General features: G+C 42.7%; 1 protein-coding gene across 1 annotated transcript in view; it reads left to right on the top strand.

The window, feature by feature from the left end:
* The window catches only part of LOC119970392 (proprotein convertase subtilisin/kexin type 5-like), a 520,270-nt gene that overhangs the window by 300,999 nt on the left and 191,448 nt on the right, over positions 1–27,823 (top strand). Inside the window, 1 exon segment of the mRNA XM_038804933.1 lies at positions 6,890–7,005. Within this exon segment, the coding sequence (XP_038660861.1) occupies positions 6,890–7,005 (116 nt within the window).

Here is a 27,823-nt window from a genome sequence, read left to right as displayed (position 1 = left end):
GGTTCAACGACAAGAAAAATTAGGAGAAACGTTAAGAGGAAAAATAACTTAGGTTACTGATCAAGGTGTTAAGATTCAAAACCGAGGCATGAAAGCCAACATAAGTGTACTTTACCTGAATGCTCGTAGTATTCGGAATAAGGTAAATGAGTTGATGGTGCAAATCATCGTGAATGACTGATTTAGTGGCCATTACTGAAACATGGTTAAAGGATGGTCAAGACTGGGAGTTAAATATCCAAGGGTATCTAACTATTTGGAAGGGCAGAGTGGATGGTAAAGGAGGTGGTGTAGCTCTGTTATTTAAGATGACATCCGGGCAATAGTAAGGGATGACATTGGTGCTATGGAGGATAAGGTTGAGTCCATTTCGGTGGAAATCAGGAATAGTAAGGCGAAAAAGTCACTGATAGGAGTAGTCTATAGGCCACCAAATAGCAACATTATGGTGGGGCAGGCATTAAACAAAGAAATAACTGATGCATGTAGAAATGGTACAACAGTTATCATGGGGGGTTTTTAATCTACACGTCGATTGGTTTAACCAGGTCGGTCAAGGCAGCCTTGAGGAGGAGTTTATAGAATGTATCCGCGATAGTTTCCTAGAACAGTATGTAATGGAACCTATGAGGGAACAAGCAGTCCTAGATCTGGCCCTGTGTAATGAGACAGGATTGATTAATGATCTCATAGTTAGGGATCCTCTCGGAAGGAGCGGTCATAATATGGTGGAATTTAAAATACAGATGGAGGGTGAGAAGGTTAAAATCAAACACTAGTGTTTTGTGCTTAAACAAAGGAGATTACAATGGGATGAGAGAAGAGCTAGCTAAGGTAAACTGGGTGCAAAGACTTTGTGGTGAAACAGTTGAGGAACAGTGAAGAACGTTCCAAGCGATTTTTGACAGTGCTCAGCAAAGATTTATACCAACAAAAAGGAAGGACGGTAGAAAGAGGGAAAATCGACAGTGGATGTGGTGATTGTGTATCCGTGTAGATGCAATACAACTGAGCAAGCACTAGAGGGAGCACGGGAGAGCTATAAATACACAGGGACAGGAAGTGAGGACACAATTCACAGAAGAGGGACTTGGCAGCAGGACTGGCAGACACACAGGCAGGTAGCATTTGAGGTAGCTGTAAGTTAAGATCTGAAGACAGAACAAACTCACAATAAAGCATCTTCTCCACCTTTGAGACTACGAGCTTTATTAAGAAACAAGGAACAACACATGGTACCAGCAGTGGCTTCAGACGCTTACTACAAGACAACTCAGCTGCAGATACAGAAAGACCAAAATGGCATGGAAACCTCCTACTGGACATTCGACTTGGGAAGACCTCGCTTATTCGAGGATGTGGGTTGGACGTCCACCTCAGCTGAACATGACCGGCAATGTAAGAAATGTCTGGAAAATATTTAAACAAATGTTCGATTTTTATATCATAGCTAATGATTTAGCAGCAGCCTCAGATGAAATGAAAATAGCACTGCTCATCGCAGGACATGAAGCTAGAAAAGTATATAATGGATTTAAATAATCAAAAGCTGAAGACAGCACCAAAAAAAACTACAAGCACAACGACAAAAACTACAAGAAGAACAAAACCAACAAGAAGCATAACAAAGATAGCAACAACAACAAAGACAGAAATGACAAAAACAGCAACAAGAACGGCAACGAAAACAACAAAGACAGGAACGACAGAAAAAACAGCAATGAAACAGCGATTTGTACAAAATGGTACCACTCTGCACATGAAGGACAATGCCACAGCACACTGCAAAGCAATGACAAGACTACAAACATGCCATGGGATGACAAAGAATCGCACAAACTCACATCTGCTCCAGAACAAGCAAGCACACCAGCTTTCAAGGCAGATGACATACTAAATCGATACCACAAGCACAGAAAAAAAGTCCATGTTAGTCAACATCAGTGGTTCGACCATGCAAACACCTCGGGCTGACGTATTGGTTACTTAAAATAACAAGAACACCGACAACATTCACAACGGAGAATTGCAATATCAATATCACCACGTCAACAACAAACAAAGAAAAAACTCAGTGAACAAATTCATCAAGTTTGGACTCAATGTTTTTATGAAGATTGGACTCATAAATATAAATTGGCTGTGTAAAATATGCAATAGCACCATCACTTGTATAGATACACATATCATAAGTAACTGTTTTGTACAATTTTCTTTAACGATGTACAGAAAATATGTAAAGAAAAAGGGGGGATGTGGTGATTGTGTATCAGTGTAGATGCAATACACTAGAGGGAGCACGGGAGAGCTATAAATACACAGGGACAGGAAGTGAGGACACACTTCACAGAAGGAGGACTTGGCAACAGGACTGGCAGACACGCAGGCAGCAATTGAGGTAGCTGTAAGTTAAGCCCTGAAGACAGAACAAACTTACAATAAAGCATCTTCTCCATCTTTGAGACTATGAGCTTTATTAAGAAACAAGGAACAACACAGTGGATATCTAAGGAAATAAGGGAGAGTATCAAATTGAAGGAAAAGCATACAAAGTGGCAAAGATTAGTGGGAGACTGGAGGACTGGGAAATCTTTAGGGGACAGCAGAAAGCTACTAAAAAAGCTACAAAGAAGAGTAAAATAGATCATGAGAGTAAACTTGCTCAGAATATAAAAACAGACAGTAAAGGTTTCTGCAAATATATAAGACAAAAAAAGAGTGGCTAAGGTAAATATTGGTCCTTTAGAGGATGAGAAGGGAGATTTAATAATGGGAGATGAGGAAGCGGCTGAGGAACTTTTTTTGGGTCGGTCTCTACAGTGGAAGACACAAATAACATGCCAGTGACTGATGAAAATGAGGCTATGACAGATGAGGACCTTGAGATGATTGTTATCACTAAGGAAGTAGTGATGGGCAAGCTAATGGGGCTAAAGGTAGACAAGCCTCCTGGCCCTGATGGAATGCATCCTAGTGTCCTAAAGGAGATGGCTAGGGAAATTGCAAATGCACTAATGATAATTTACCAAAATTCACTAGACTCTGGGGTGGTCCCGGTGGATTGGAAATTAGCAAATGTGACACCACTGTTTAAAAAAGGAGGTAGGCAGAAAGCAGGTAATTATAGGCCAGTTAGCTTAACTTCGGTAGTAGGGAAGATGCTGGAATCTATCATCAAGGAAGAAATAGCGAGGCATCTGGATGGAAATTGTCCCATTGGGCAGACGCATCATGGGTTCATAAAGGGCAGATCGTGCCTAACTAATTTAGTGGAATTTTTTGAGGGCATTACCAGTGCAGTAGATATCGGGGAGCCAATGGATGTGGTATATCTGGATTTCCAGAAAGCTTTTGACAAGTTGCCACACAAAAGATAGCTGCATAAGATAAAGATGCATGGCATTAAGGGTAAAGTAGTAGCATGGATAGAGGATTGGTTAATTAATAGAAAACAAAGAGTGGGGGTTAATGGGTGTTTCTCTGGTTGGCAATCAGTAGCTAGTGGTGTCCCTCAGGGTTCCCTGTTAGGTCTCTGTTGTGTGTTCATGTTTGTTCTGAGTTGGAACTTGTGGCATCGGTTACATCATCAGTCATTTATGCGAGCAAATGGGCAGCCTGTCCTAACAGCCTGTAGAGTAAACACCTTTCCAATAAAGTTCTTGTTTGATTGTACCTTCATGGTCTGAAAGCCTGGCCTTTAAAAATACCACAGTCTCTAATTAGCCCCATTCCTTTTACTATCCTTTCATTATTTATATGCCAAAGCAAAGCTTTTGGTTCTCTTTTATGTTAGCTGCCAGTCTCTTCTCATACTCTCTTGACTTCCCATGTTTTATTTTTCACTTCCCCTTGGAACTTATTAATTGAGCCAGATTTGTTTGCCCTTCCTGTTCTCCCTTGTGGAAATGTATCTTGACTGTATCCAAGCCAAGGGCTATTTAAAGGAAGTCCATTGTTCAGTTACAATTGTGCTTGCCACTCTTTGATTCCAATTTATCTGGTGTAGATCTGTTCTCACCCTGTTGAAGGTGGCCCCCAGCCAATTAGTTATTCTCATTCTGGATTTCTGTTTGTCCTTTTCCATAGTTAATGTAAACGTTGTACAATGATCAATGTCCCCTAGGTGTTCCCCACCTGACACTTGATCCATTTGTCTGACTTCATTCCCAAGAATCAGATTTCTCATTGGACTGGAAACATACTGCTGTGGAAAATTCTTCTGAACACACACTTTCCAACTGCACCCACCATCCTTACAGTATTATCCCAGTCTATATTAGGATTATGAAAGTTTTCCATTTATAAGTGTTCTTATAATTCTTGCTCTTCTCTACAATTTCCCACTGTTGATGACCTATAGAATGCAGCCAGCAATGTAATGTTACCTTTCTTGCTTCATAGCTCTAACCAAATAGATTATTTCCTTGACTCCTCTGGGACATCATCTCTTTCCAGCACTGTGATGTTCTCCTTCATCAATACTGCTACCTTCTTCTTTCTTTCCTTCCTTATCTTTCCGAATAATTGTGCAGTCACTTAATTTCTGAGCATTGCTCTGAAGAGAATCAACTAGAATAAAATTTATGCAAACCAAATATTACCTAAAAATGTCAAATACCTTCCAAAAACTTCTTGCTAGTGTTATTAGCAATATTCAGATGATAAAATTAGAACTATAGAAATCCTGCAAAGAGCAATCATCTACCTCTTTGTCTGAACCAAATGAGGAGCAGGTTGCAGTGAAATCTTTTACACAGAGGCATTGAGCAATAAATGGTTTATCAGAGTTGATGAAGGAGCTATTGCATCCTTTAAGGGAAAAGTGAAAAAAATATTTGGTGTAGAGAAGAAAACTAAAAGACTACTAGATAAAGCAGAGCAATGGGATTAATTTGTAATAATCCCTCCAAAGAGCTGCCAGAGACAATGGGCCAAGTGGCCTCTTTTTTTCTGTGAATTTCCATGGTCCCTTTTGTATGGGCACTGTTGCTCGTTATGCTTTCCTTAGTTTGCTCTGCTTTAATTACCTTTGCTCAAGAGTCGCCAGGTATCTTTCTGATACCACCACAAGTTTCAAAAACCGAATACTGATCAATGATCGATACACCAGTTAGTAAGTTTGAAACCAATGCACATTTATTTACACACACAGTCAATTATTACTCATGCACAAACTCTACTCAATAAACTACAACTACTACTAAAAGCCTATACTTAGCTTCGGGCGCCCACTCAGTCAGAGGAACAATGGCCGTTGTCCGGTTCTGATACTGCTGGCTTCGAACTAGTGTAGAATAGTACAGTAGTCCCCTGTTATAACGCGGGTGTTGGGGTCCAAGACAGCCACCCGCGTTGCATCCGATATCGCGGATATCCACGATGGGGGTTTTTTGGCTCTGCAACTTTTTTTTTGGACCGGAAGCATTGGATAAAACCTTCGATCAGAGTTCTGATAAGAACTTACTTTAGTTGACTGCAGAATTATTACATTATGCTATCATAAGTTAAATATAAGTTAAAGTAAGAAAGTAGCACTTCTAAATTTATTTAAAAATCTATGCATGCGCTTCCCATTGTGAGTCTACGGAGGGCGGGGGGAGATCAGACCCCCGTAGACTCACAATGGGAAGCGCATGCATAGATTTTTAAATAAATTTAGAAGTGCTACTTTCTTACTTTAACTTATATTTAACTTATGGTAGCATAATGTAATAATTCTGCAGTCAACTAAAGTAAGTTTCTAACCCACAGAAACTTACCAGGAACGCTGCTCCTCTCTCACTGAATCTCCCTCCAATCAGCCGGCAGTGTCAATTTAAGCGGCCGGCTCACTTTGAGAGGGAAGCTGACAGTTGGGGTCCATAAGCCCCCCGCCGTATATCGCGAACCGCGATAGTTGCGGAGCGCGGTATAACGGGGGACTACTGTAGCTAGGAGCGCCTATCTCATAGCGTGCGTTGACCTTAGACTTACTTGGCTGGTGCTTGGCGGGCATCTCGTCGCTGAGAGGTGAAGGTGAAGAAGAAGAGAGCGCTCTGACCTTGGGGACTCTTCTTTATACCACAAAGGGTTTTGCTCCCTTCTGGGCCGTTCCTGAACTTGGCCCCAATTAATTGGACCAGGTCCCAATCATTTGTATTGATTCTCTCCAATAACGGGGGTTGTTCCTTGATCACTGGGCGGGCCCTAGGTAACTGTTGGCCTGCCTTTGTTTTAGTTTCCACTGGCGCCGGGGAGTCTGCCCTGGTACCGATTGCTTAAATGATTCTCTTTTGTCCCCGGAGATAGCTCATTACTATGCTAATGGCTTGTAGTATCAGTTCTGTCTGGGATCTGCAAGTTCCAATCCACAGGCAAACCTTGCACCTGCTTGTTTTCCTAGTACTGTCCAATTTTCCCTGGACTCTTTGCGAATGTCCATTTTGTAATCGGGACGTGGCCACCCCAGATGGCTACAGCACAAGTGAGAATGGAGTGATACAGCAGAGAGAAACAATGTAGAAAACATGAGGGAAAAACCTCCATACAAACTATCCACTTACAGAAAGTAACAAGCACACCAACCAGACATCTAATGCCACTGTTTCTGGGGAATTCTGGAAGTCATTGCACCACCAAAGATTGACCCCTGCAGACTACTCTTCATGAATATCAGTGGGGTCAGCAGGTGCAATCGTAAGGTAACTACTGGAATCGTAACACTCTGGTTTTTGTGGGTTAAAAGTTCAGGTGCCGAATACTTCTTGCAATCTACCCTCCCAAATCATACATAATTATGCATAAACAATTCTTCATGTTACCTTCTATTGAAAATCCCCCTCTCTCTTCCCGCACATACTTTCTTTGTATTTAAGAAGTCAAAGACAGAGCAAAATGTTTTTTTTTCAAGGTGCGATGCAAGTTGTTTAACTTGTACTGGCCAGGGTGAAAGAAACTGCAGTACCTGTCCAAGTGGATACAATCTCGAGGGGGGAGTCTGTGTGGTTGGCACTGTTTGTAAAGATGGTGAGTACTCCTGGTCATTGCTTTTCTCTTAAATTCTGCTCGGGGACTAAAGCAAATAATTTTAGTTGGACATACTAAGACATTATTAATGATATTTGTAAACCTCTTTAACTATGAATAGTGCCTGATTTGCAATTCCACTTCTATTTTATTTGTCAAGGAAAGTTTTATCTCTCCTTTGATGTTACAGCTAATAATGTAGGTGCTGTTAATCTACTTGTTGGGCAGTGATTTTGGCATGTGATAGTGGCACTTTATTTTAGTTTGCACTGCTTGAGCGCAAATTGCCTCTCCTGTCCACCCAATTATTTATCTTAATGCACATGTTGTCTATGTGCAGACTGATAGTTTACACTCACTTGCCCAAAGGCCAATCTTTGTGTATAAGTTCATACAATGAGCCATAGCAACAGCCTATTCATTTTCTTTTGGATTACTGTCCTGATTTAGAAGATGCATGTATGAAATATCTGAGGAGAAGTAAATATCAATTAAAGATTCAGCTGATAAATGCTCAATTGGTGTGGTGCACAGGCATATAGGCTAGGATGGCTTGGGCTCAGTTCATAGTTTACTTTTAATTAACTGATCTCAGCAGGAGTGGTAATAGGATAACTATACTTTGCCATCAGCTCAGAGGTGAGAAGTATTCTGAGGGCATTGCTCGCCAATTACCCATTTTCCATGTTTTGCAAGCATTTTATTATTGTGCATTTAGAAGACCAACATTTTAGGCAATTTTATGGCAAAAAGTAGCACGCAGGAGAAGCAATCATATTCTACTGCTCATCCCTACTAGATTGGGGAGGAGAGTCCTGTCCTGGATTTATATCGATATGTAATCCAAAAAGTTCAGGAAAAGGTTTTCCTTGAATAATTTGCATAGGATTGTGCTGTCTGTCTGCAGGTTAAACACGTGGTCAGTGTGCATTTCTATAATCGATATAAAAAAATTTGTATTTCCACCAATAGTTGATCCTTATTTTAAATGCCTACGAATGCATCTATTACAGCGTGTACTTTGGACAACTTGATCTAATGTAATTGCAAACATAGTTTTCTCAGCTTGTTATTTTATGCCTTTTTTTCTAATTTCTATTGTATTTTCCTTACTACAATTCAACAGTTATTTTGTCTGTGGTTATGATTCACTTTCATGATGTTTTAAACAACTGTTTTCTAATATCTTCCTCTCTGATCTTTTTTCCCCCCTTCAAAAATGGAATAAAATTACTTCCTGTCGAAAAAAAATGAAAACTTACTTCCTGTTGGATACAATTACTTCTGACCCTCTTGACTGATTTCTTCTGCCCTGTCTGAAAATCACCTTCGTCCCTCTGCTTCCATCTCCCCAACCTTCAAACTCCTGTCTCTGTGATCCTGACCTCTGGAAAGCAACGGAAGAATCGTGGGCAGAGGGAAGTTTCTGCGTCTTGGTGAAAAAGAACAGCCTTTGTCAACGAAAAGTGCTTCAACAGCTGTGTTGCAGAACATGTTCACTTAAAGGTTGAACAGATGATCACAGGGTTCCCCCTTCCTTTGCTCCTGTATGCACACGTGTAAATTCTTTTAATATTAAAAAATAGAAAGCCACCCTTTCTCCTCCTTCAAGGAGGTGGTGAACTGTGTGACAGAACTTTTAATGGTGAAGCAATTACAACAGACCTACCTTTCACTTCAGGTGTTTACTGTCTGACATCTGGAATAACTAACTTGTCAGTATTTTACTTTTATGACCAAAGCGTATAATGCCAAACTTCCTATTTGGAATGAGATGTGACCCCCCCCCCCCCCCCCCCCCCACAGCCTCTCCCCTCACTCAAACCCCCCAATAAGCACAAGTAAAGGCTTTGCTTTTAGGAAGGATTTTCTTCCCTGATTGTTTTGTACAATATTGAAACGTTTACATGATTGCAAAATGGCAGGTTAGTAAATGAATTGGTGTTTACATTTAAAAATGGATATTTAGTGAAATTTAAACCCCGTCAGATGCTCAAATACCGATATTGGGTGATTCCAGATATGTATGGACAGGTATGTAACCAAGGAATAATATGCATCTTTCCAGCTGGGAAACAACAACATCAAAATGCTATTCCGCATGCTCACATTAAATTTCTTCTGCAATAACAATTTTTACACTTCAGTCTGTTGAAGCTTTTAATCGTTATTAACTAACCGCCTGAAGCTTTCAATATATTGGTTATGGCTTATTTGATGTTGATAATCATGCTGGCGTCAGTGGTGGAATGTGCTGACATTCGTATCAATGTTAATGGTAATGATTGTCATAGAATGTTTTCAAAAGCAAAACAGGCGGCAGTTCACAAAGCAACTTCTCCTTTCATTCCCTCTTGCAAGTGAGTCGTTGATGCTCAATAGTCCTGTCATTAAAACATAGCCTTGTAATGTCTTTTTGACATGCAAGTACTTACAAATTAAATGCACTCTACTAATCAGATTCTTTGTTATGTAAAGCTTGACTTCTATTTTCTCCCAATCTCATTCATATTTGCTCTGCCCTGGCATGTTTAACATTTTCACTGTTTAAATACCGACCTGAAGTTTTTGCTTTTCTGGAATTTTAGATTTTACCACTTTCAATAGTCTAAGATTACTAACACAAGTCTGTTTCTTTTTAATTACCGAATTCAGCAGTACTGTTCATGAACATTTATGCTCAAACTGTGATTTGTGTACAGATTCAGGTCAAAGGAAAATCATGACCTAATTTTATATTGACCAAAATTTGTTCAGATTGAACCTAGATGAAAGCTGATGCAAGTAATTTATCCAGCCCTATCTTTCTGTGCAACTAAACCCTGTCATCGATTGGTATTTCACAGCCAGAAAGATTGCAAATTTCATATTCTTTACTAATATCCAATTGCCATGCCAGTGACCCCTGCGTAGAAATCTAGGCGTTAGACCCTGTTAATATGGTCAGTAAAACGGGCTGATGGGCCAGGAGAAAAGCTTATCGGACATGTCTGTTAAGGTGGAAAGAATTTCAAGTTCTCAGGTGCATTGTGTGTATGGCATGGCTAGTTAGCTTTGGGCTGAATGCAGTTCTGAAATCTTATGTTGCTGCAGGTGTTTAAACAAAATCTTTCAATTCTAATTTAGACTGTAGAAACAGGCCAGCTGGATTTAATGTGCAACTGAGTATGTTGCACTGATGGTGCTTGGAATATATGGTGACCAGTGTATGTGTGACTGCAGCTCATTTTTAGGACCGGTTTCTCTCTTTTGTGGGAGATTAAAGTAAAGCCTAATAATGAGAACATGGGCTTCAAAATAAGATGGATGCCTTTGGCTGGTGAAGCATCAGGTTCTACCTCGCAGCACACTCCCTTCTACCATATGAGACCTAAAACTTGGGTAGACAGCAAATGCTCCTTTCTTTTTTAAGGAGTTGTGTTGTCAGGAATTTGTGGTGTACAGGTCAAACTCCAGCTAACCCAACAGAGCAACCTGCTGTTTTATATGCTCTTTGGACATGGGCAGCATGTAGTTCCATTTAATGACATTTGCTGTTTTGTTGGCTTTTATTATTATTATTTAATTGATTGGTTTATGGCAAAGGTAGAAGAAGGAAACCACAATGAATTTGGAAAGCAACCTAACTTTTTTCTCTTTCCTGCTCTCCTCCTGCACACCCCATATTGGTGCTGATTTTTGATTTGACTATTGATGGGATAGTTTTCCCAATTCATTGCTCTAAATGTTTTCAAATTTTCTACACTTAAGTTTGCAGTGATTTTGAAATTGTGCTTGGCCTGTTTCAATATTTTATTGCACTCTCATATCACTTCACATGTACCATACCCATTAAAAAAATTTGAGCTCTCAACATCTTATTTCTTCCCTCGTCACCTCCCATGCGCAAGTATATATGATGAGACCCATTAAATTGGACAGTGGCTTTGACACAGTGTATCACAGAATGCTGCTTCCCTATGACCTTTCACAACAAATGTGGAACAAGCACATTCCCATACTGCACAGAGCTGTTGATTGTCATCATTGGATTAAAAGGGAATGCACCCTTTTTCCTGATCATTTAGTAAACTGTCCTATTATAGTGGTCACCCATTCTTTGAAGCCGAAACGTAATCTATAAGAAAAAAAATGAAATTTCCCCCAACTAGTCTTTTATGATATGTGTATTAGCTCCACTATTTAAATACTGCCTTGGTCTCATGATTTTTAATTATAAGTTTAACTTGGTCTGACTTGTTTAAGCATAAGTACAATATGTATTCATAATCATGGACATGGATGGTAAAGATTTTCTCAGATGCTAGCAAAAACAAAACATTAATACTATAAAACGGGCGATAATCTAGTTTACATTTAGCATAGTGTCATTGTCATTGAATTCAAGATCACGTTTACTGATGGTTACTGTACATGTGTAAAATGCTCAGTCATTATGTGTAAAATATTGTAGTCCTGTTGTATTGGATAATGGCCAAAATCAGTAATTCCATATTTTATTTTTGCTATTAAATTAACCTTAATTTCATATTTCAGTCTTGGAACAATCTTGTTAAAAGTCTTGTTTAGAATATCACTGTGTGCAAAAGAGCTTTCTATGTTTTAAAAATATGTAGTTTGATAGTTTTAACTGTAAAATGAAAGCAGCATTAAAATCAGTTCAATAAAGTTTAAAAAGTGTTTTATATACAAATATTGTATGTCTGTGATATTATTCAAAGATCATGGATTTGAATTTGACAAGGAAGTGGAATATGCTGATCTTAATAATTGAGGGACGTAATTACACATTACTTTGCATCAGAAATATTTGAACAGTTTCTCAGAAGCTACTGGAGAGACGTAGCTCAAAGATTAGCTTTCGCACCAGCAAATATCAACCAACAGATAGGAAAGCTGAGTAAATATGCAAGTAAATAAGATTCACCAGTTTGCCATTCCTGTAACTGCCACCTGTGTTACAGAAAGATTACACAATTTCAGTTAAGTTGTGCCTTATTATAGAAGAGAAGGCATAGAAGAGAAGGCCCATAATTTAGAGAATGAATTAAGCAAAAGCCGTTAATAGCCTGGCATACTGCTTGCTATTAGATATACAGTTGTATTAATGACTGTATTATGCATGAAAATTCAATGGAGGAGCTGTGTTTTCTTTTGTGCCATCTGACTGATACCAGTGACTCAGCACAGATCCAGGCATGGAACCTCCAGCCACCTTTCTTGGGCTCAGTTCCACATTCCACAGAGCACTCACATGCTAGGTTGTCAGATTCTCCTGAACATGTATCCTGTGTTAGTGCCACTTCAGAGCATATTTTGCCTTTTTACACAATTCAAAAATATCACCTGAAAGATGTGCTGATAGTGCAAAAGCTAATATTGTAGTTACAAATTTATGAACCTACGTGAACCGGTACAGTGGTTAGCACTGTTGCTTCACAGCGCCAAGGTCCCAGGTTCAATTCCCGGCTTGGGTCACTGTCTGTGCGGAGTCTGCGTGTTCTCCCCGTGTCTGCGTGGGTTTCCTCCGAGTGCTCCGGTTTCCTCCCACTAGTCCTGAAATACGTGCTGTTAGGTGAATTGGACATTCTGAATTCTCCCTCTGTGTAACCAAACAGGCGCCAGAATGTGGCGAGTCGGGGCTTTTCACAGTAACTTCATTGCAGTGTTAATGGAAGCCTATTTGTGACAATAAAGATTATTATTATTATTAAATATCATTGTACAATCTGTTCTATTCGAAATTCAGATCACAAAACTACGTACAATTAATTGAAGTATCAATGTAAGAAAGCGGTTTGTCCAAAGGCTTTGATCTAGAAAATCATCTAAAAGTGAGCATTTGAAATATTAGCAACGCATTGGAGTCCAGGTACAAAAATTCAGGTGGTGGGATGGGATGACCACAGCGTAATTCTTAAAAATGCCTTCATAGTTTAATTGTTAATTGATGAGGCAGTGGTGCATATTAACAAGTGCTTATAAATTTCACACTCCAGATCAGAATATATAATATAATTTTACCTCCTTTTTGTAAGCACATATGTACTATCTCTGTCCCCACTCCCTGCCCCCTCCCTCTTCATTTTAGCTCTTGTGTTACGCACAGGAGCTGCAATCCTAGGAGATTTCTAGGTCCGGCAGACTGCTCTGGTTGCCAATTATGACCACATTCCAGGTTTCTCTACCATTTGGGTGGCATTTAACTTCAGACTTGAGTTCAGCTTCTCAAAGTATTCTCAGCTTCTCAAAGCATTCTGTTGTCTGCAGATTTTAATGTCTTGTTGCATAGTGCAAAGTCTATAATCATTGCATTGTTTTAAAGTTAAAATGTTTGTTGCCAAGATAAAAGTGAGACTATTAATGCGCAAATGCTGCAGTAACTTTAGGCAAATGCATGGTTAAGTGCGATAATCAAAAAGTTGCTGTCTGAGATGTACCACTCCACTGTTAACTCTGCTAAAATGGCTTTTCTGCCTCCCCATTCGAATGCAGTGAGCAACAAGATATTCCTGTACTTGCAGGATGGAGGCAAATTAAACACAAAGTGCATGCTTTCATGTTTCATTCTAAGCACTTTTAACAATGCAATATTAATTTGCAATCAGTTAACCTCTGGCATTGAAAATCAGCAATTGCAACTGCAGTCTCATTCTTAAGTTTTTAATTGTTGGAGAGACTTCACTTAGTTTCTTTTATTTCTTTCTGTACTTTGAATTCACTCGCTTGAAACTATGCTTCCTTCTTAGTCCAGGCACATTCATTCACAATCCTTCATAGAATTGGAGAATGGTTAAGGTACAGAACGATGCAATTCAGCCTATCCTGTCCATGCTGGCTTTCAGCAGGAACAATTTACCTAGTGCTATTCTCCTGCTTTTTCACTGAAGCCCTGCACATTTTTCTTTTTCAGCTAATGATCAAATTCCCTCTTTAATGCCTCAATTGAAACTGTCTCCAACACTCAGCAGTGCATTCCAGATCTTAAAAGGGTTTTCCTCATGTCACCATTACTTCTTTTACTAATTACCTAAAATGTGTGCCTTCTGGTTTGCGATCCTTCCACATATTTGATTCACCAATTCCATTCAATCTGATTGGTTACGGAGATATGCTGTCGCTTGCCTGTTTACTGAGGGTCTTCATTAACCAGAACAAAGCAGGCCATAAGCCTCGTATTCTGTGGTTAGTGACTCCCCTTCTGACTTTAAAAAGCCTTCTTGTAAAGTGCATACCAGCAGTAAGCCATGCCATTAGGTTCTCTATCCCCCTCCTGTACTCCGACTCATTGTTATTCGAGATCTGACCCACTACGGTCATTTCATCAGCAAAGTTGTAGGTGGAGTTGGAACCAAATTTTGCCACACAGTCATGTGTGTGTAGAGAGTGTAATAGGGTGCTAATAGAGTGTAATAGTGCGCAACCATGCAGGGCCCAGGTATTGAGGACTATCGTGGAGGAGATGTTGTTGTTTATCCTACTGATTGTGATCTATGGGTCAGGAAATGGAGGATCCAGTTGCAGAGAGAGGAGCCAAGTCTTAGGTTTGGAGTTTGGAACGAGCTTGGAGGGCAGCATGGTGGCGCAGTGGTTAGCACTGCTACCTCATGGCACCGAGGTCCCAGGTTCGATCCTGGCTCTGGGTCACACTCCCGTGTGAAGTTTGCACATTCTCTCCGTGTTTGCGTGGGTTTCGCCCCCACAACCCAAAGATGTGCAGGGTAGGTGGATTGGCCATACTAAATTGCCCCTTAATTGGAAAAGGTGAATTGGTACTCTAAATTTTTTTAAAAATGGAATGAGCTTGGCTGGGATTATGGTGTTGAAGGTGGAGCTGTAGTCAATGAATAGGATTCAGATGTAAGGGTCCTTGTTGTCCAGATGCTCCAGGGCTGAGTGTAGGGCCAGGAAGATGGGGTGTGCTGTAGACCAGTTGTGGCAGTATGCAAATTGCAGTGGATCAAGGCATTCTGGAAGTATGGAGTTGATGTGTCTCATGACCAACCTCTCAAAGTACTTCCTAATGATAGATATCAAGGCCAGCGGATGGTAGTCGTTGAGGAAAATTACCTGGTTCTTCTTTGGCACCGGTGTGATGGTGGTTGTCTTAAAGCAGGCAGGAACCTTGGAACGGAGTAGGGAGAGGATGATGTGTGTGAACACACCCACCAGTTGGTTCACACAGGAGTTGAGTGCATGACCAGGGACTCCGTCAGGACCTGTTGCCTTCGATGGGTTAATTTTCATGAAGACCGATCCGATTACTGAGGCTGTGATGGTAGGTATGGTTGTGTCTGACGCTGTTGGGGCAACAGTTTGTTGGCTTCCTGCTCAAAACGAGCATCGAATGCATTGAGTTTGTCGGCTTTGCTTTGTAGCCCATTATGTTGTTTAACTGACGATAGTCCGTGACGTTAGTCTGTGACTCTAGCTTAGGGTGTTGTCTCTTGATGGCTTTGCGGAGGTCATACCTAGATTTCTTGTATAGGTTAAGGTCACCTGTCTTGAACATCTCTGACCTGGACTTCAGTAGGGAAGTTAAATCATGATTTCCAGTTAGGGAACGCACATACATGCAATCTTCGACACACTTCCTGATGAAGTCTGTGACGGTGGTGGCATACTCACCTAGGTTGGCCACTGAGTTCTTGAATATGGATCAGTCCACTGACTCCAAGTAGTCATGTGGAAGCTCTTCAGTTGCCTCGGACCAACATTGCACAACCTTCTTAAACGGATTCTCCTGCTTAAGTTTCTGCTTGTATGCCAACAGATGGAGAACCGTCTTGTGGTCCAATTTTCTGAAGTGTGGATGAGGGATGAATCAAGGTGCCCTTGATGTTTGCGTCGCAGTGGTCAAGGATGTTGGGATAGGAAAATGTGTTGGTGGAGTTTTTGCACTACACTCTTGGGGTTGGCCTGGCTGAAGTCCCCGGCCATGATGAACAAGGCCTCCGGGTATTCTGTTTCACTGTTATTTATAGCGGTGTACAATTCATCGTACATAGATGACATACCATACATACTCAAATAATAGATGATCTTGTGCACAAGGCAATACTGGCCTTCGACCTGAAAATCCAAATTCTTTCTACTTACCATTCACTTGTTGCAGAAGTCCAACTCACCCTGATGCAAACCTATTCATTGGAAGACGATTCTCCAGCTCCTCATGTCTGCACAAAATAATTTTTAAAATGCATGTTTGCTCCTTTTGCATTAGTTTCGGGGATGGGATTGTTGGGAACAGCCTCTGACCTGACGGTTCTGTGATCAGCTGTCATAAACAGGTGGCAAGAGTGTGGAGTTCAACCCCATTCATATGTAAGCTGACCTCTGACATTTTCGCTAACTGTCTAGTCTAAATACATAAACTTTGGCACAAGTATGTAGAGTACACAATTTAGTATTTCCGTTATTTCTTAAACCACAATGTTTCCTTTCCCATCTCTAACCCTATCTTTTCTGTAACAATATTTACTTTGTATGGTCCTTTTAAACTCCTTTACAACTTTCCTTCGTTACCTATCAGTTTATTTTCCCATATTCTGCTTTATTTCACCAATAAGAAATATACATGTATTGAAGGAAGTACAGTATTATACTGAAATTGTATGTCTCCTAGCATGGTAAATGACATCAGTTGATCAGCAGGCAATACACCAGTCACGCCATTCCCTTCACTGATTTGTCCGCAACCAAATATTCCCACTACTCCAGGATTATCTTCGATGTCAAGTATAATTCTCCATCTCCTCAAAAATTGTTTATATATGCAGGTCACATGTTTAGTGACTATGCGTATCTGAAAACATCAATTTATTTTCTAAGAGAATGATCAAAGGAAGTTGAGACTCAAATTTTCCTTGTGAACTCCACAACTGTAATTCTAGCAGAGGTGGCAGAAAAGATGGAAGAAATGCTAGATTAAGTAGCAAAAGGAAAAGGAGTTCTTGAATATTTATTAGTATAAGAAGCATATTGTGTGGTGTTCACAGTCTGCAAGTGGTTATAGGTAGGTAAGTTAAGTGAGGTGCAGATAGAATGGAATGTGGGAGAACGTGAGGTTATCCACTTGTTTGGAAGATCAAAGAAGCAAAATATTATTTGAATGGAGCGAGACTACAGAATGGTGCAGTATAGAGCAGTCACTTTCAAAGTCGGAGTCAGGCGGATGTCGGGAGGGTCGCTGAGCCATTCATCACGGCGTTTCCGATCGCGGGAATTAACATACAACGGCCGCAGCAGCTGGCTTTTAAAAATTCAGGCTGCGAGCGGCTTTAAAAATGACGGCCGTGACTGGCTTTAGAACTGGGGCCACGCTGTGCATACATGCCTGCTCGTAGTGCACATGCCCAGAGCCCAGCGGGAAATGCCGCCTCCTCCTGACATCAGCACCATGACACAGGAGAAGATTTTTTTTTGTAGTTCAATCAGCCTTCCTGCTGATGCAGAGAGCAGGTCACACGCTCCGAACACTGGTGTCACGTGCTCTGGACGCGATTGCGATTTCTCCATTTTGTCAGCAGCAATCGAGCAACAGGACTGAAAAAATTTTAATGGATTGTTTTGTAATAGAAAGAGAGGGCCAGAGAAAAAAACAGGACAGGACCTCAGAACTAAACCTGCTGGAGAGAGGGGCTCGGGAGAATCCGCAGTAGGCCAAAACAGTGCTAGTGTGAGCTCCTGGTCCTCTGATAAACAACCCATACAGAAATGTAACATTGAATGACAAAGCAAGTGAGATCATGAGGACCAAGCAGGCTCGCCTGCCGCATTAAAGGTAAGCAAAAATAATGGGTCATGAGGTTTGGTCGGCCTGGGTCGTGAAAGTCGGCCGGCATGTGTCCCGAAGGTTGGCCAATAGGTAAAAATCGGTCCCCGGGAAAAAAAAGTTTGAAAAACACTGGTATAGGGGGACCTGGATGTCCTTGTACATGAATCACAAAAGGTTAGCATGCAGGTACACAAGTAATAAGGATGTTGGCCATTATTGCAAAGTGGTGAAGTATAAAAGTAGGGAAATCTTGCTATGAAGTACAGACCGTTGGTAAGTTTCGTCCCTTTATTTAAGGATATATGTGCATTAGTGGCAGAGTAGTTTCAGTAGGCTGATTCCTGGGATGAAGATGGTGTCTCATGTGGAAAGAGTGAGCAGGCTAGGAATATACTCATTGGAGTTTAGAATAATGAGAGGTGATCTTACTGAAATAATATTATTCCGAGGGGACATGACAGGGTAGATGCTGAGAGTATGTTTTTCCTAGTGGACAAATCCAGAACTAGGGGACATGGTTTCAGACCAAAAGGTCACCCACATAAGACTGAGATGAGAAGGATCTTCTTCTGAGTGTCGGTATTCTTTGAAATTCTATACCATAGAGAGCAGCGAGACTGGGCCATTGAATATATTCAGGGCTGAGTTTGAAATATTTTTGATCTAAAACAGTTATAGGTCAACAGACAGGAACTAGAGTTGAAGCCATACTCCGATCAGCCATGACTGAATGATGGAGCAGCCTCAAGTCCTGAATGGCCAACTCATATTTCATTTCTTCTTTTGCTTTTTGCATCAAACATGATCTCAAAATAACCAATGTTCAAATTTCGCACAGTTTTAAAATGGGGTTAGGATGAACCGTTCCAAAGTACCTCGTTGTTTTGGGCAGTGAAATCAAAGTTTCTGGAAAACCAGTCATTACTGGCAATAAATGCTTTTGTTATTGCAGCTGTTTAAACATATCCTATGTAAATAATTGTATTGGGATTCTAAACATAAACCAAGCAAATCATGGATATTACTCTCTCTCACTGTATGTTTTCCTCCTCCCAGTAAACATCTTTCTGAAGCAAAAAATATAATTCTCCTGTTAAACTCTTGCTTAAAAGGCTTCTTAAAAGTCATCGAGTTGTTTTCAGATAATTCTGATGGGGATGGTGGGAAACAAAGAAATTGAAATAGTTATACTGTGTAGACACAAGTTGACGTTTCATCTAAGAAAAATATATTTTCTCTTAAGAATGATAGTTTAGAATTCTAAACTTGAACAAAAGAACGTGCGAGTGTTCAAACTATCTGTATGTCAGACACTTGCCTAGCGAGACACGTGGTTAGATTTTCATGGAGCCGGGAATTATCAGTGGAGGGGTGAAAATACGGCCAGGACCTGAGCCTGCAATTCCCAACCCAGATTTTTTGATTTTTGGTAGAAGCTTTTAAGGATTCTGGCTGCTTTGGGTCGCTGGCCTGCACTTTGCACTCTCAATTTGGTCAGCTCCATTGCAGGGATAGGCATGTCCTCATCCTCCACAATTTCTATGGTGCTGGGCCAGCTTTACAAAGAGTCCTGGTTCATGGCACCTAAGAAGTGTCATGAACTATAGGGTGGAAATTTAACAGGATAACATACAGAATGCTACAGACTAGGTTGTTCTGTATCATTCAACTACCCAATATGCAACTATCCTTGTGTATGCCTTACTACCAACTGCCGATAGCCGAATGTCACATGACTGATGGCTGATGCCACCTGCTGGTGGGAGGTCGCATAGGTGAGTGTATGCAATATTATTCACAGGCATATCACCACATCCCTCTTCCTTTGCAGATGTTGATCTTTATATACAAACATGATTAATATCTTTACTTCACATATGTGGTTCATGTATAAACAGATTTAACTGATGCGTCCATAGACATGATACGCCTACCAGGTGTATCCCTTGCGCACAGCTCGTTGTGCCTCCCTCACGGAATCACCCCGCTGGTCGTCTGGGTTGTTGTTAGCTTTTTTGAAGACTGATTTCTGTGTCGGTTGTTTAAGTTGCAAACTTTTTAGACGATGCGCCTTGCCACCTGCTATTCTTGTAGGCCATCATGGTGTCTTCAGCTTCTTCCATTTCTTCGCTCTTTGCTGTTGGCTGCTGTGTGCTCTCACAATGCTCTCTGCTGCTGCTCTGTTGCATGGTTTTTGGCCTGTCAGTCACATTGTCGATGTCTCCTTTCTTGGTGACCTCGGTGGGACTCAAAGTGTCCCCCGTTCTTCTTCTCTTCCGCTTTTTTGTTTTTAGTGCCACTTTGCGACTGCTCCATTTATCTTTTTTGCGAGCTGTCTTTTGAGTTCAGTTTGTCTTTGGTTTGGCTCTGGTAGCACACACCTTGTCGCTGGCCTGCGCCATTGAGTCTGTGTGTTGTGGGTTGTATGTGAAGATGTCTCTTGTCGGCATTCTGCCAAGGGATTATGGTGGTAATTAAATTAGCACCTTCAACAACCAGCTGCAGAACCTCACCTCTGGTATCTGGGGTGGATTACCCTCTGGTGTCTGGATTGCCTCACATTGTGGTATCTGGATAGGATTAGCATAGTCAGCACTGGGCGCTCCGCTTTCATCTTGTGCTGGAGCCCCAAGTGATGGCTCCTCATCACTCGCTATCACTATGCACACTTGATCTTTTTCAGATAGCCCAGGTGGGGACTCATCCTCATCGTGTGATAATATGTATGTGTCATCCAACGTCGTGGAGCTGCATCTTAATTCAGTATCAACTGTCGTCGTGGCACTGCATACGGATGCAGGTCATGGTTCATCCCTGCCATGGATTATAATATACATATCACCTGTGGCCATTGAGCAGCATATGGATGCTGTCATTTGCTCTATGAACTCGCACTACGGTGGAATGGCGGTGGAAGTCCAATACCGGAACTTCATGGAGCTTTGATTGTCCCCCATTGGATTCTGGAGCTAGTTTCTCCAGAATTGGTGCAATGTTTTCAGTTGGTTCAGAGCTACATCAGTTTCGTCTGAGGTGTCTGCTCCTGCAATCTTGCTGTCCATTTCTACATGCACCTCTCCGAGTATTCACCGTGCCCAAGGTCCGGCACAGACTGGGCATCCCTTGTGATCACCTTGTCATTCCCGCCAAACCATCAACGGAGCCCTGCACAGGCTCCCTCACTGAGTGTGCCATCTTTTCCACGAAACGGCTTTACTAGCATTTCATATTCGTCCAGCTTCGGTTCATTATCCAGACCTCTGCTTACTTCATTTTCATAGTCTTCATAGGATTCATCAACATATTCATCTTTGGAGTTTGTGTCATCAGCAAAGACTTCTCCTGTATAGTACGACATTGCACATGGAATTGTGTTCACACAGGATTCAAACGATTTCTAAGTCAGCAGCAAGTCTTGCTGCAGAACCTTTATTTAACGTTCCATGCTGCGGAGCTTCTGAAGGACTGAAGAAATTGAAGAATGTGTCATTTGGTACAGTTTTTGTAACCATTTTGCGAATGCTCTAACCGTCATGCTTCCGCTTTATTTTAATGGTCTTCAATGTGACACTTTTTCCTGTCTTCCAGATGATCTGGCGCTTGGTGCATCCCGTGATTTCTGGTTTGTCACAAAATGAGAATTCCCACTTGTCAGGCCGAGATTCCAGCCAGTCACTTTTGTAATTGCCTCATTTGTAAAATGCTCATTGGCTGAAACATAAACTCCAGAGTGAAGCTCATCGGCTGGGTATGCTCTGAACATTTAACATTCACATCTTGTAGATGCTTTAACATGGGCTCATCATGCTCCTGTATCATGCCATTAAGTATATGCGCCTTCCGGAAGACTGTTAACCAGAGGCCTGGAATTCTCTTTGGCTCTTCCAGCACCTCATTGTATTTGTCGTCTTTTGCCTGGACTTTGCTTGCTTCCATCGAGTGAGTGTACCACCATATCTCGTTGCAAATTACAGTAACCGTCTGGTCACTCGGTTGCTGGACCATACAGCTGCTCACGACTATTCAGAAGGATTTCTTCACTTATTTCGTTTGGACCACTCTGGCCCTTTTCTGAAATTCGATCAATAAAGAACTGCTCTTCTAGAGGCATCTCCTCCACTGCATTAACTACTTTAATTTGGTCCATTGAAGGACACGAAAAACACCTGGAGCATACTTGTCCATATGCTGGACGCTGCCATGGGTTCATATCGGTTGTCATATTTCTAGCTCAAGAAGGCGGCTCCTGTCGTCCGTTACAAATGGCTACCCGCACTGAGACCACGTTTCTTATTGAACTGCGTCACAGTGCTGATGGCACTGGTGTCCTCCTCCAAGTTGTCATCAAAATGTTTTGAGCTGAGTGTACTGATTTGCTGTGCAGCCAACTCGCTGGCATTGCAAATTGTAATTGTTTTATCCAATATCAAATCTTCTTCCCACAGCAACCTCTGACGGAACCTGTCATTCGATATGCCCAATACTATTTGATTGCGGATCATTGAAGATTTCAGATTACTGAAATTACAGGACTCTGCTTTCAGCCTCAAGTCAGTGACAAAACTCGAAAGATTCACCAGGTTTCTGGGTACACGTACAAAAAATATATCTTTCAAATGTTGCATTATTTTTGGGCAAGCAATGCAATCAAAGTACTCTATCACTTGACCATATCTCTTGCTTTCTGCTTCACTATCAAAAGCAAATATATTGTAGATTTTGATAGCTTGTGGACGATGAGCAGCAATGAAATACACCTCTCATCACCCTGTGCCTGCAGGTCAAGGGCTGAAACATAGAGCTCAAACTGCTGTTTGAAAACGCGCCAGTTTTCCTCTTCTTTATCCAATGCTTGAAGCTGGTGGGGTGCCTTCAAACTCCATCTTGAGCTTCACTTTCTTTTATTGCGTTGAGTTGCTGCAGTCATTGCGGAGGCTTACATGGCCGGCGCGTAGGAATAGAGTGCCCCCACGGCACAGCCACGCCCGCGGATCGGTGGGACCTGTCCGTGGGCCAGACCAATGTTGGGGCACCCCCTGTGGCCAGATCGCCCCGCGCCCCCTCGAGGACCCCGGATGCCGGCCATGGAGCTGAGTACCGTCGGTAGGGACTTACCTTGATATACGCCGGCGGGACCCGGCAAATACAGGCGGGAACTCGGCCCATCACGGGCCAGAGAATCGCCGGGGGAGGCCGCCGACCGGCGTGGCGCGATTCCCACCCCGCCAAATCTCCGGCGCCGGAGAATTTGGCAGCCGGTGGGTGCGGGATTCACCCCGCCCCCCTCGCCGATCTTTGACCCGGTGGGGTTTCGGAGAATCCCATCCCAGTTTTCTCGCAAAATCATGAGCCTCTTAGACCAAAAACAATGAGTGGCCATGGATTACGCCATCACTTGGGTGGGGTGGGTCCTCAGCCAGCAACTGGCTCAGAAGAGATTCGGGTGCCATCTTTATAGGGTGCCCTGATCAGCGCACCCGGGGGGCGAGGAGCGGCGGCACGTGACTCTCGGGGGTCGGGCTTTGACGCTTGCATCAAAGCGGCGTGCAGGGAATGACATGGCCGGCGGTGCCTAAGTGACGTCAGCCGCGCATGCGCAGGTTGGCCGGCGCCAACCCGCGCATGCGCGGTTGCCGTCTTCCCCTCCGCTGCCCCGCAAGACATGGCGGCTTGATCTTACGGGGCGGCGGAGGGAAAAGAGTGCGTCTTTTAGAGGCACCGGTGGGCACCGATCGCAGGCCAGACTTCTCCTGAGCACGCCCGTGGTGCTTGATCCTCCATCTGCCCCCCACAGGCCCCTTACACAGAGGTCGTGCTCTGTTCACGCCGGCAGCGACCAGATGTGGTTGGCGCCGGCGTGAACCGGTCGGGTTCGGCAGGCCGCTCGGCCCATATGGGCCGGAGAATCGCCGGTCGCCGTGAGAAACGGCGAGCGGCAATTCTCCGAGCGGCCTGTCGAAAAACACGACACGCCATTTTGGGGGGGGGGGGGGAGAATTGCGGGGAGTGACAGGGCGGCGTGGCGTGATTCACCTGGCCCTCTCACGATTCTCCCACCCGGCGTGGGGTGCGGAGAATCGGGCCCCTAGTCTATACAAAGGAACCTTTTGAAAGTTCAAATGTCCTCCTCATGCCCCAGCCACATGCCAAGGTATGCCTCCCATACCAATGTATGGAACTTTCATGCGCATTCACTCCTTACACACTGTATAGAAACAATGAATACTATAAAGACAATAGGGTGTGTAAAGGGTTTGAATAAGAAAGTTGTTCTTTTATAATTTTCCATTTTCAAAATTCCTTTTTACTGGCCAATGAAATTGTCAATCACCCAGACCCTTTAAAGGATTGCTAGCAGAAACTACAAACACTTGAAACGTCTTTATCTTTGTGTAAATTAATATTATCCAATGCCAGCAGACAGAGAAATGGAGCTGTCAATCAAGCAATGTTTTCTCTGGGGCTCAGCTGTTTCAAGAGTCCAATGGATTCCTGGGCTGTCAGGAAAACCTCATCACACAAAAATTTGATTGATTTCTCACCCTTTATAACTGATTAAAAATAATTAATCCTGAATGATCACTTATTTCTAATAGTGGGTACGGTAGAACAGTTGTGAATCATAGTAATCCAGAAGTCTAAGCCCAGATTTTCATGGTGTTGTAGGGATTCCACATCTTATCTCAGAAGGTTTGCACCCGCTTCTGACAGATCCTATTTTGTAAATAGGGGGACAGAGGACAGATGGAAGTGACTCACAAATGGGGGAAACCCATACACAGCATAGCCAGTTGAATTCAGTACTGAGTTCAATTAGTTCCCATTTTTGACAGAGTGAGGGCCATATCCCAAAGTGTGAGTTACACTTTTTTTTAGATGGGAATACTTGTAGAACTGTAAAGTTATTTAAAAAGTCGGCCCTTTACATTTTTGTAAACAATACCCCTGTCTTGATCTGGGAGCAAAAATAAAATCTGTTCCAGTTTCAAAAAATGTATGTGGGAACAACACTCATAATAATAATCTTTATTGTCACAAGTAGGCTTACATTAACACTGCAATGAAGTTACCCTGACAAGCACCTAGTCGCTACATTCTGGCGCCTGTTCGGGAACATGGAGGGAGAATTCAGAATGTCCAAAGTACCTAACAACACGTCTTTCTGGACTTGTGGGAGGAAACTGGAACACCCGGAGGAAACCCACGCAGACACGAGGAGAAAGTGCAGACTCCGCACAGACAGTGACCCAAGTCAGGAATCAAACCGGGGACCCTGGCAATATGAAGCAACAGTGATAACCACTGTGCTACCATGCTGCTCATTCAGGCAAGTGGAGAATATTCCATTACATTCCTGATTTGTACCTTGTAAATGGGATCATGCTTTGAGGAGTCAGAAATTAAGTTACTCACCACAGGATTCCTAGCCTTTGACCTGGTCTGGTTGCCACAGTATTTATATGAAGAGTCTAGTGAAGTTTTTGGTCAATGATAACCCCTAGGATGTTGACAGAGGGGGAGTACGCAATGGTAATGCCAATGAATGCCAAGGGGGGATGGTTAGATCCTCTCTGGAGATGGTCAATGCCTGGCACTTATGTAGCACGAATGTTACTTGCCACTGTTACTTGGGGCTGTTTAGCACAGGGCGAAATCGCTGGCTTTGAAAGCAGACTAAGGCAGACCAGCAGCATGGTTCAATTCCCGTATCAGCCTCACCGAACAGGTGCCGGAATGTGGCGAGTAGGAGCTTTTCGCAGTAACTTCATTTGAAGCCTACTTGTGACAATAAGCGATTTTCATTTTTCATTGCACTTGTCAGCCCAAGTCCGGATATTGTCCAAGCCTTATTTGGACATGAACTGCTTCAGTATTTGAAGAGTCGCGAATGGTACTGAACATTATGCAATCATTAACGAGCATTCCCACGTTTGTTTTTATAAATTTAGATTACCCAATTATTTTTTCCAATTAAGGGGCAATTTAGCGTGGCCAATCCACCTACTCTGCACATTTTTGGGTTGTGGGGGCGAAACCCACGCAGACACGGGGAGAATGTGCAAACTCCACACAGACAGTGACCCAGAGCCGGGATCGAACCTGGGACCTCAGCGCCGTGAGGCGGTTGTGCTAACCACTAGGCCACCGTGCTGCCCCCATTCCCATGTTTGACCTTATGATGAAAGGAAAGCCATTGATAAAAGTAGCTGAAGATGGTTGGGCCTAGGACACCACCCTGAGGAGACTCTGCAGTGATGTCCAGGAGCTCAGATGATTAACCTCCAACCACCACAACCATCTTCCTTTGTGCCAGGTATGACTACAACCAGTGGAGAGTTTTCCCCCTGATTCCATTGACTCCAGATTTGCTGGGCTCTTCGATGCCATACTCGGTCAAATGTTGCCTTGATGTCAAGTACAGTCACTCTCGCTTCACCTCTGGTGATCAACATTGTTGAACCAAGGCTGCAGTAAGGTTATAAACTGAATGACCCTGGCGGAACCAAAATTGAGCATCTGTGAGCAGGTTATTGTTCAGTAAGTGCAGCTTCATAGCACCGTTGATGACTCCTTCCATTATTTTGCCGATGATCAAGAGTAGACTGATTGTTTGGTAAATGGCCAGCTTGGATCTGTCCTGTGTCTTGTGTACAGGACAGACCTGGACAATTTTCTATATTGCTGGGTAGATGTAGTAATAATAATCTTTATTACTGTCACAAGTAGGCTTACATTAACACTTTAATGAAGTTGCTGTGAAAACCCCTAGTCACCACATTCCGTCGCCTGTTCAGGAACACGGAGGGAGAATTCAGAATGTCTAATTCACTGAGCAAGCACGTTTTACGGGACTTGTAGGAGGAAACCAAAGCACTCTGAACAAATCTACGCAGACATCGAGAGAACGTGCAGTGGCCCAAGCTGGGAATCGAACCTGGGACCCTGGCACTGTGAAGCAACAGTGCTAACCATTATGCTACCATGCCACCCCCATTGTGCTACCATGCTGCCTTAGAGGTGTAGCTGTACTGGAACAGCTTGGCTTGGTGTGAAGCAAGTTCTGGGGTGCATGTCTCCAGTACTATTGCCGGAATATTGAGGGTGCCCATAGCCTTTGCAATATCCAGTGCCTTCAGCTGTTTCTTGATATCACATGGGGAGAATGAAATTGGCTGAAGACTGACATCAGTGATGCTGGGAACATCCGGCAGAGGCCGAAATGGCACAAGTTTGTTTTGAATGTTTCAGTCTTATCTTTTGCACAGATGTGCTGGCCTCCTCCATCATTGAGGATGGGGAAATTTGTGTAGCCTTATCCTATAATAATAACACTGCAATGAAGTTACTGTGAAAATCCCCTAGTCGGGACACTCTGGCGCCTGTTCGGGTACAGTGAGGGGAATTCAGAGTGTCCATTTCACCTAACAAGCATGTCTTTCGGGGCTTGTGGGAGGAAACCGGAGCGCCCGGATAAAACCCACGCAGACAAGTGGCGAACATGCAGATTCCACACAGACAGTGACCCAAGCGGGAATCGAACGCGGCACCCTGGCGCTGTGAAGCAACAGTGCTACCATACCGCCCCCATTGTGCTACTGTGCCGCCCACTCCAGTGAGTTATTTAATTGTCCACCACCGTTGGATGTGGCAGGGCTTGCAGAGCTTAGATGTGCGCGTTCATTGTGGAAACGCTTAGCTCTATCATTTACTCCTTGTGTTGTTTGAGATGCAAATAGTTCTGTGATGTAACTTCACCAGGTTTATGCCTCATTATTAGGTATAATATTACAAGACATGGGAGCAGAATTAAGCCACTAGCCCCATTACAAATCTGCTCCGCAATTCAATCATGTCTGAATTTATTTCTCATCCCCATTCTCCTGCCTATTCCCCATAACCCCTGATCCTCTTTATAATCATGAACCTATTTACTGTGTCTTAAAGATGCTCAGTGATTTGGCCTCCACATCCTTCTGTGGCAGAGTTCCACAGATTCACCATCCTCTGGCTGAAGAAATTCCTCCTCATCTCTGTTTGACG

This window comes from Scyliorhinus canicula, chromosome 8 (genome assembly GCF_902713615.1).
Source record: "Scyliorhinus canicula chromosome 8, sScyCan1.1, whole genome shotgun sequence".
Classification (NCBI taxonomy): Eukaryota; Metazoa; Chordata; class Chondrichthyes; order Carcharhiniformes; family Scyliorhinidae; genus Scyliorhinus; species Scyliorhinus canicula.
The sequence above is the reverse complement of the archived record's forward strand: the minus strand, read 5'-3'. Positions and strand labels throughout refer to the sequence as shown.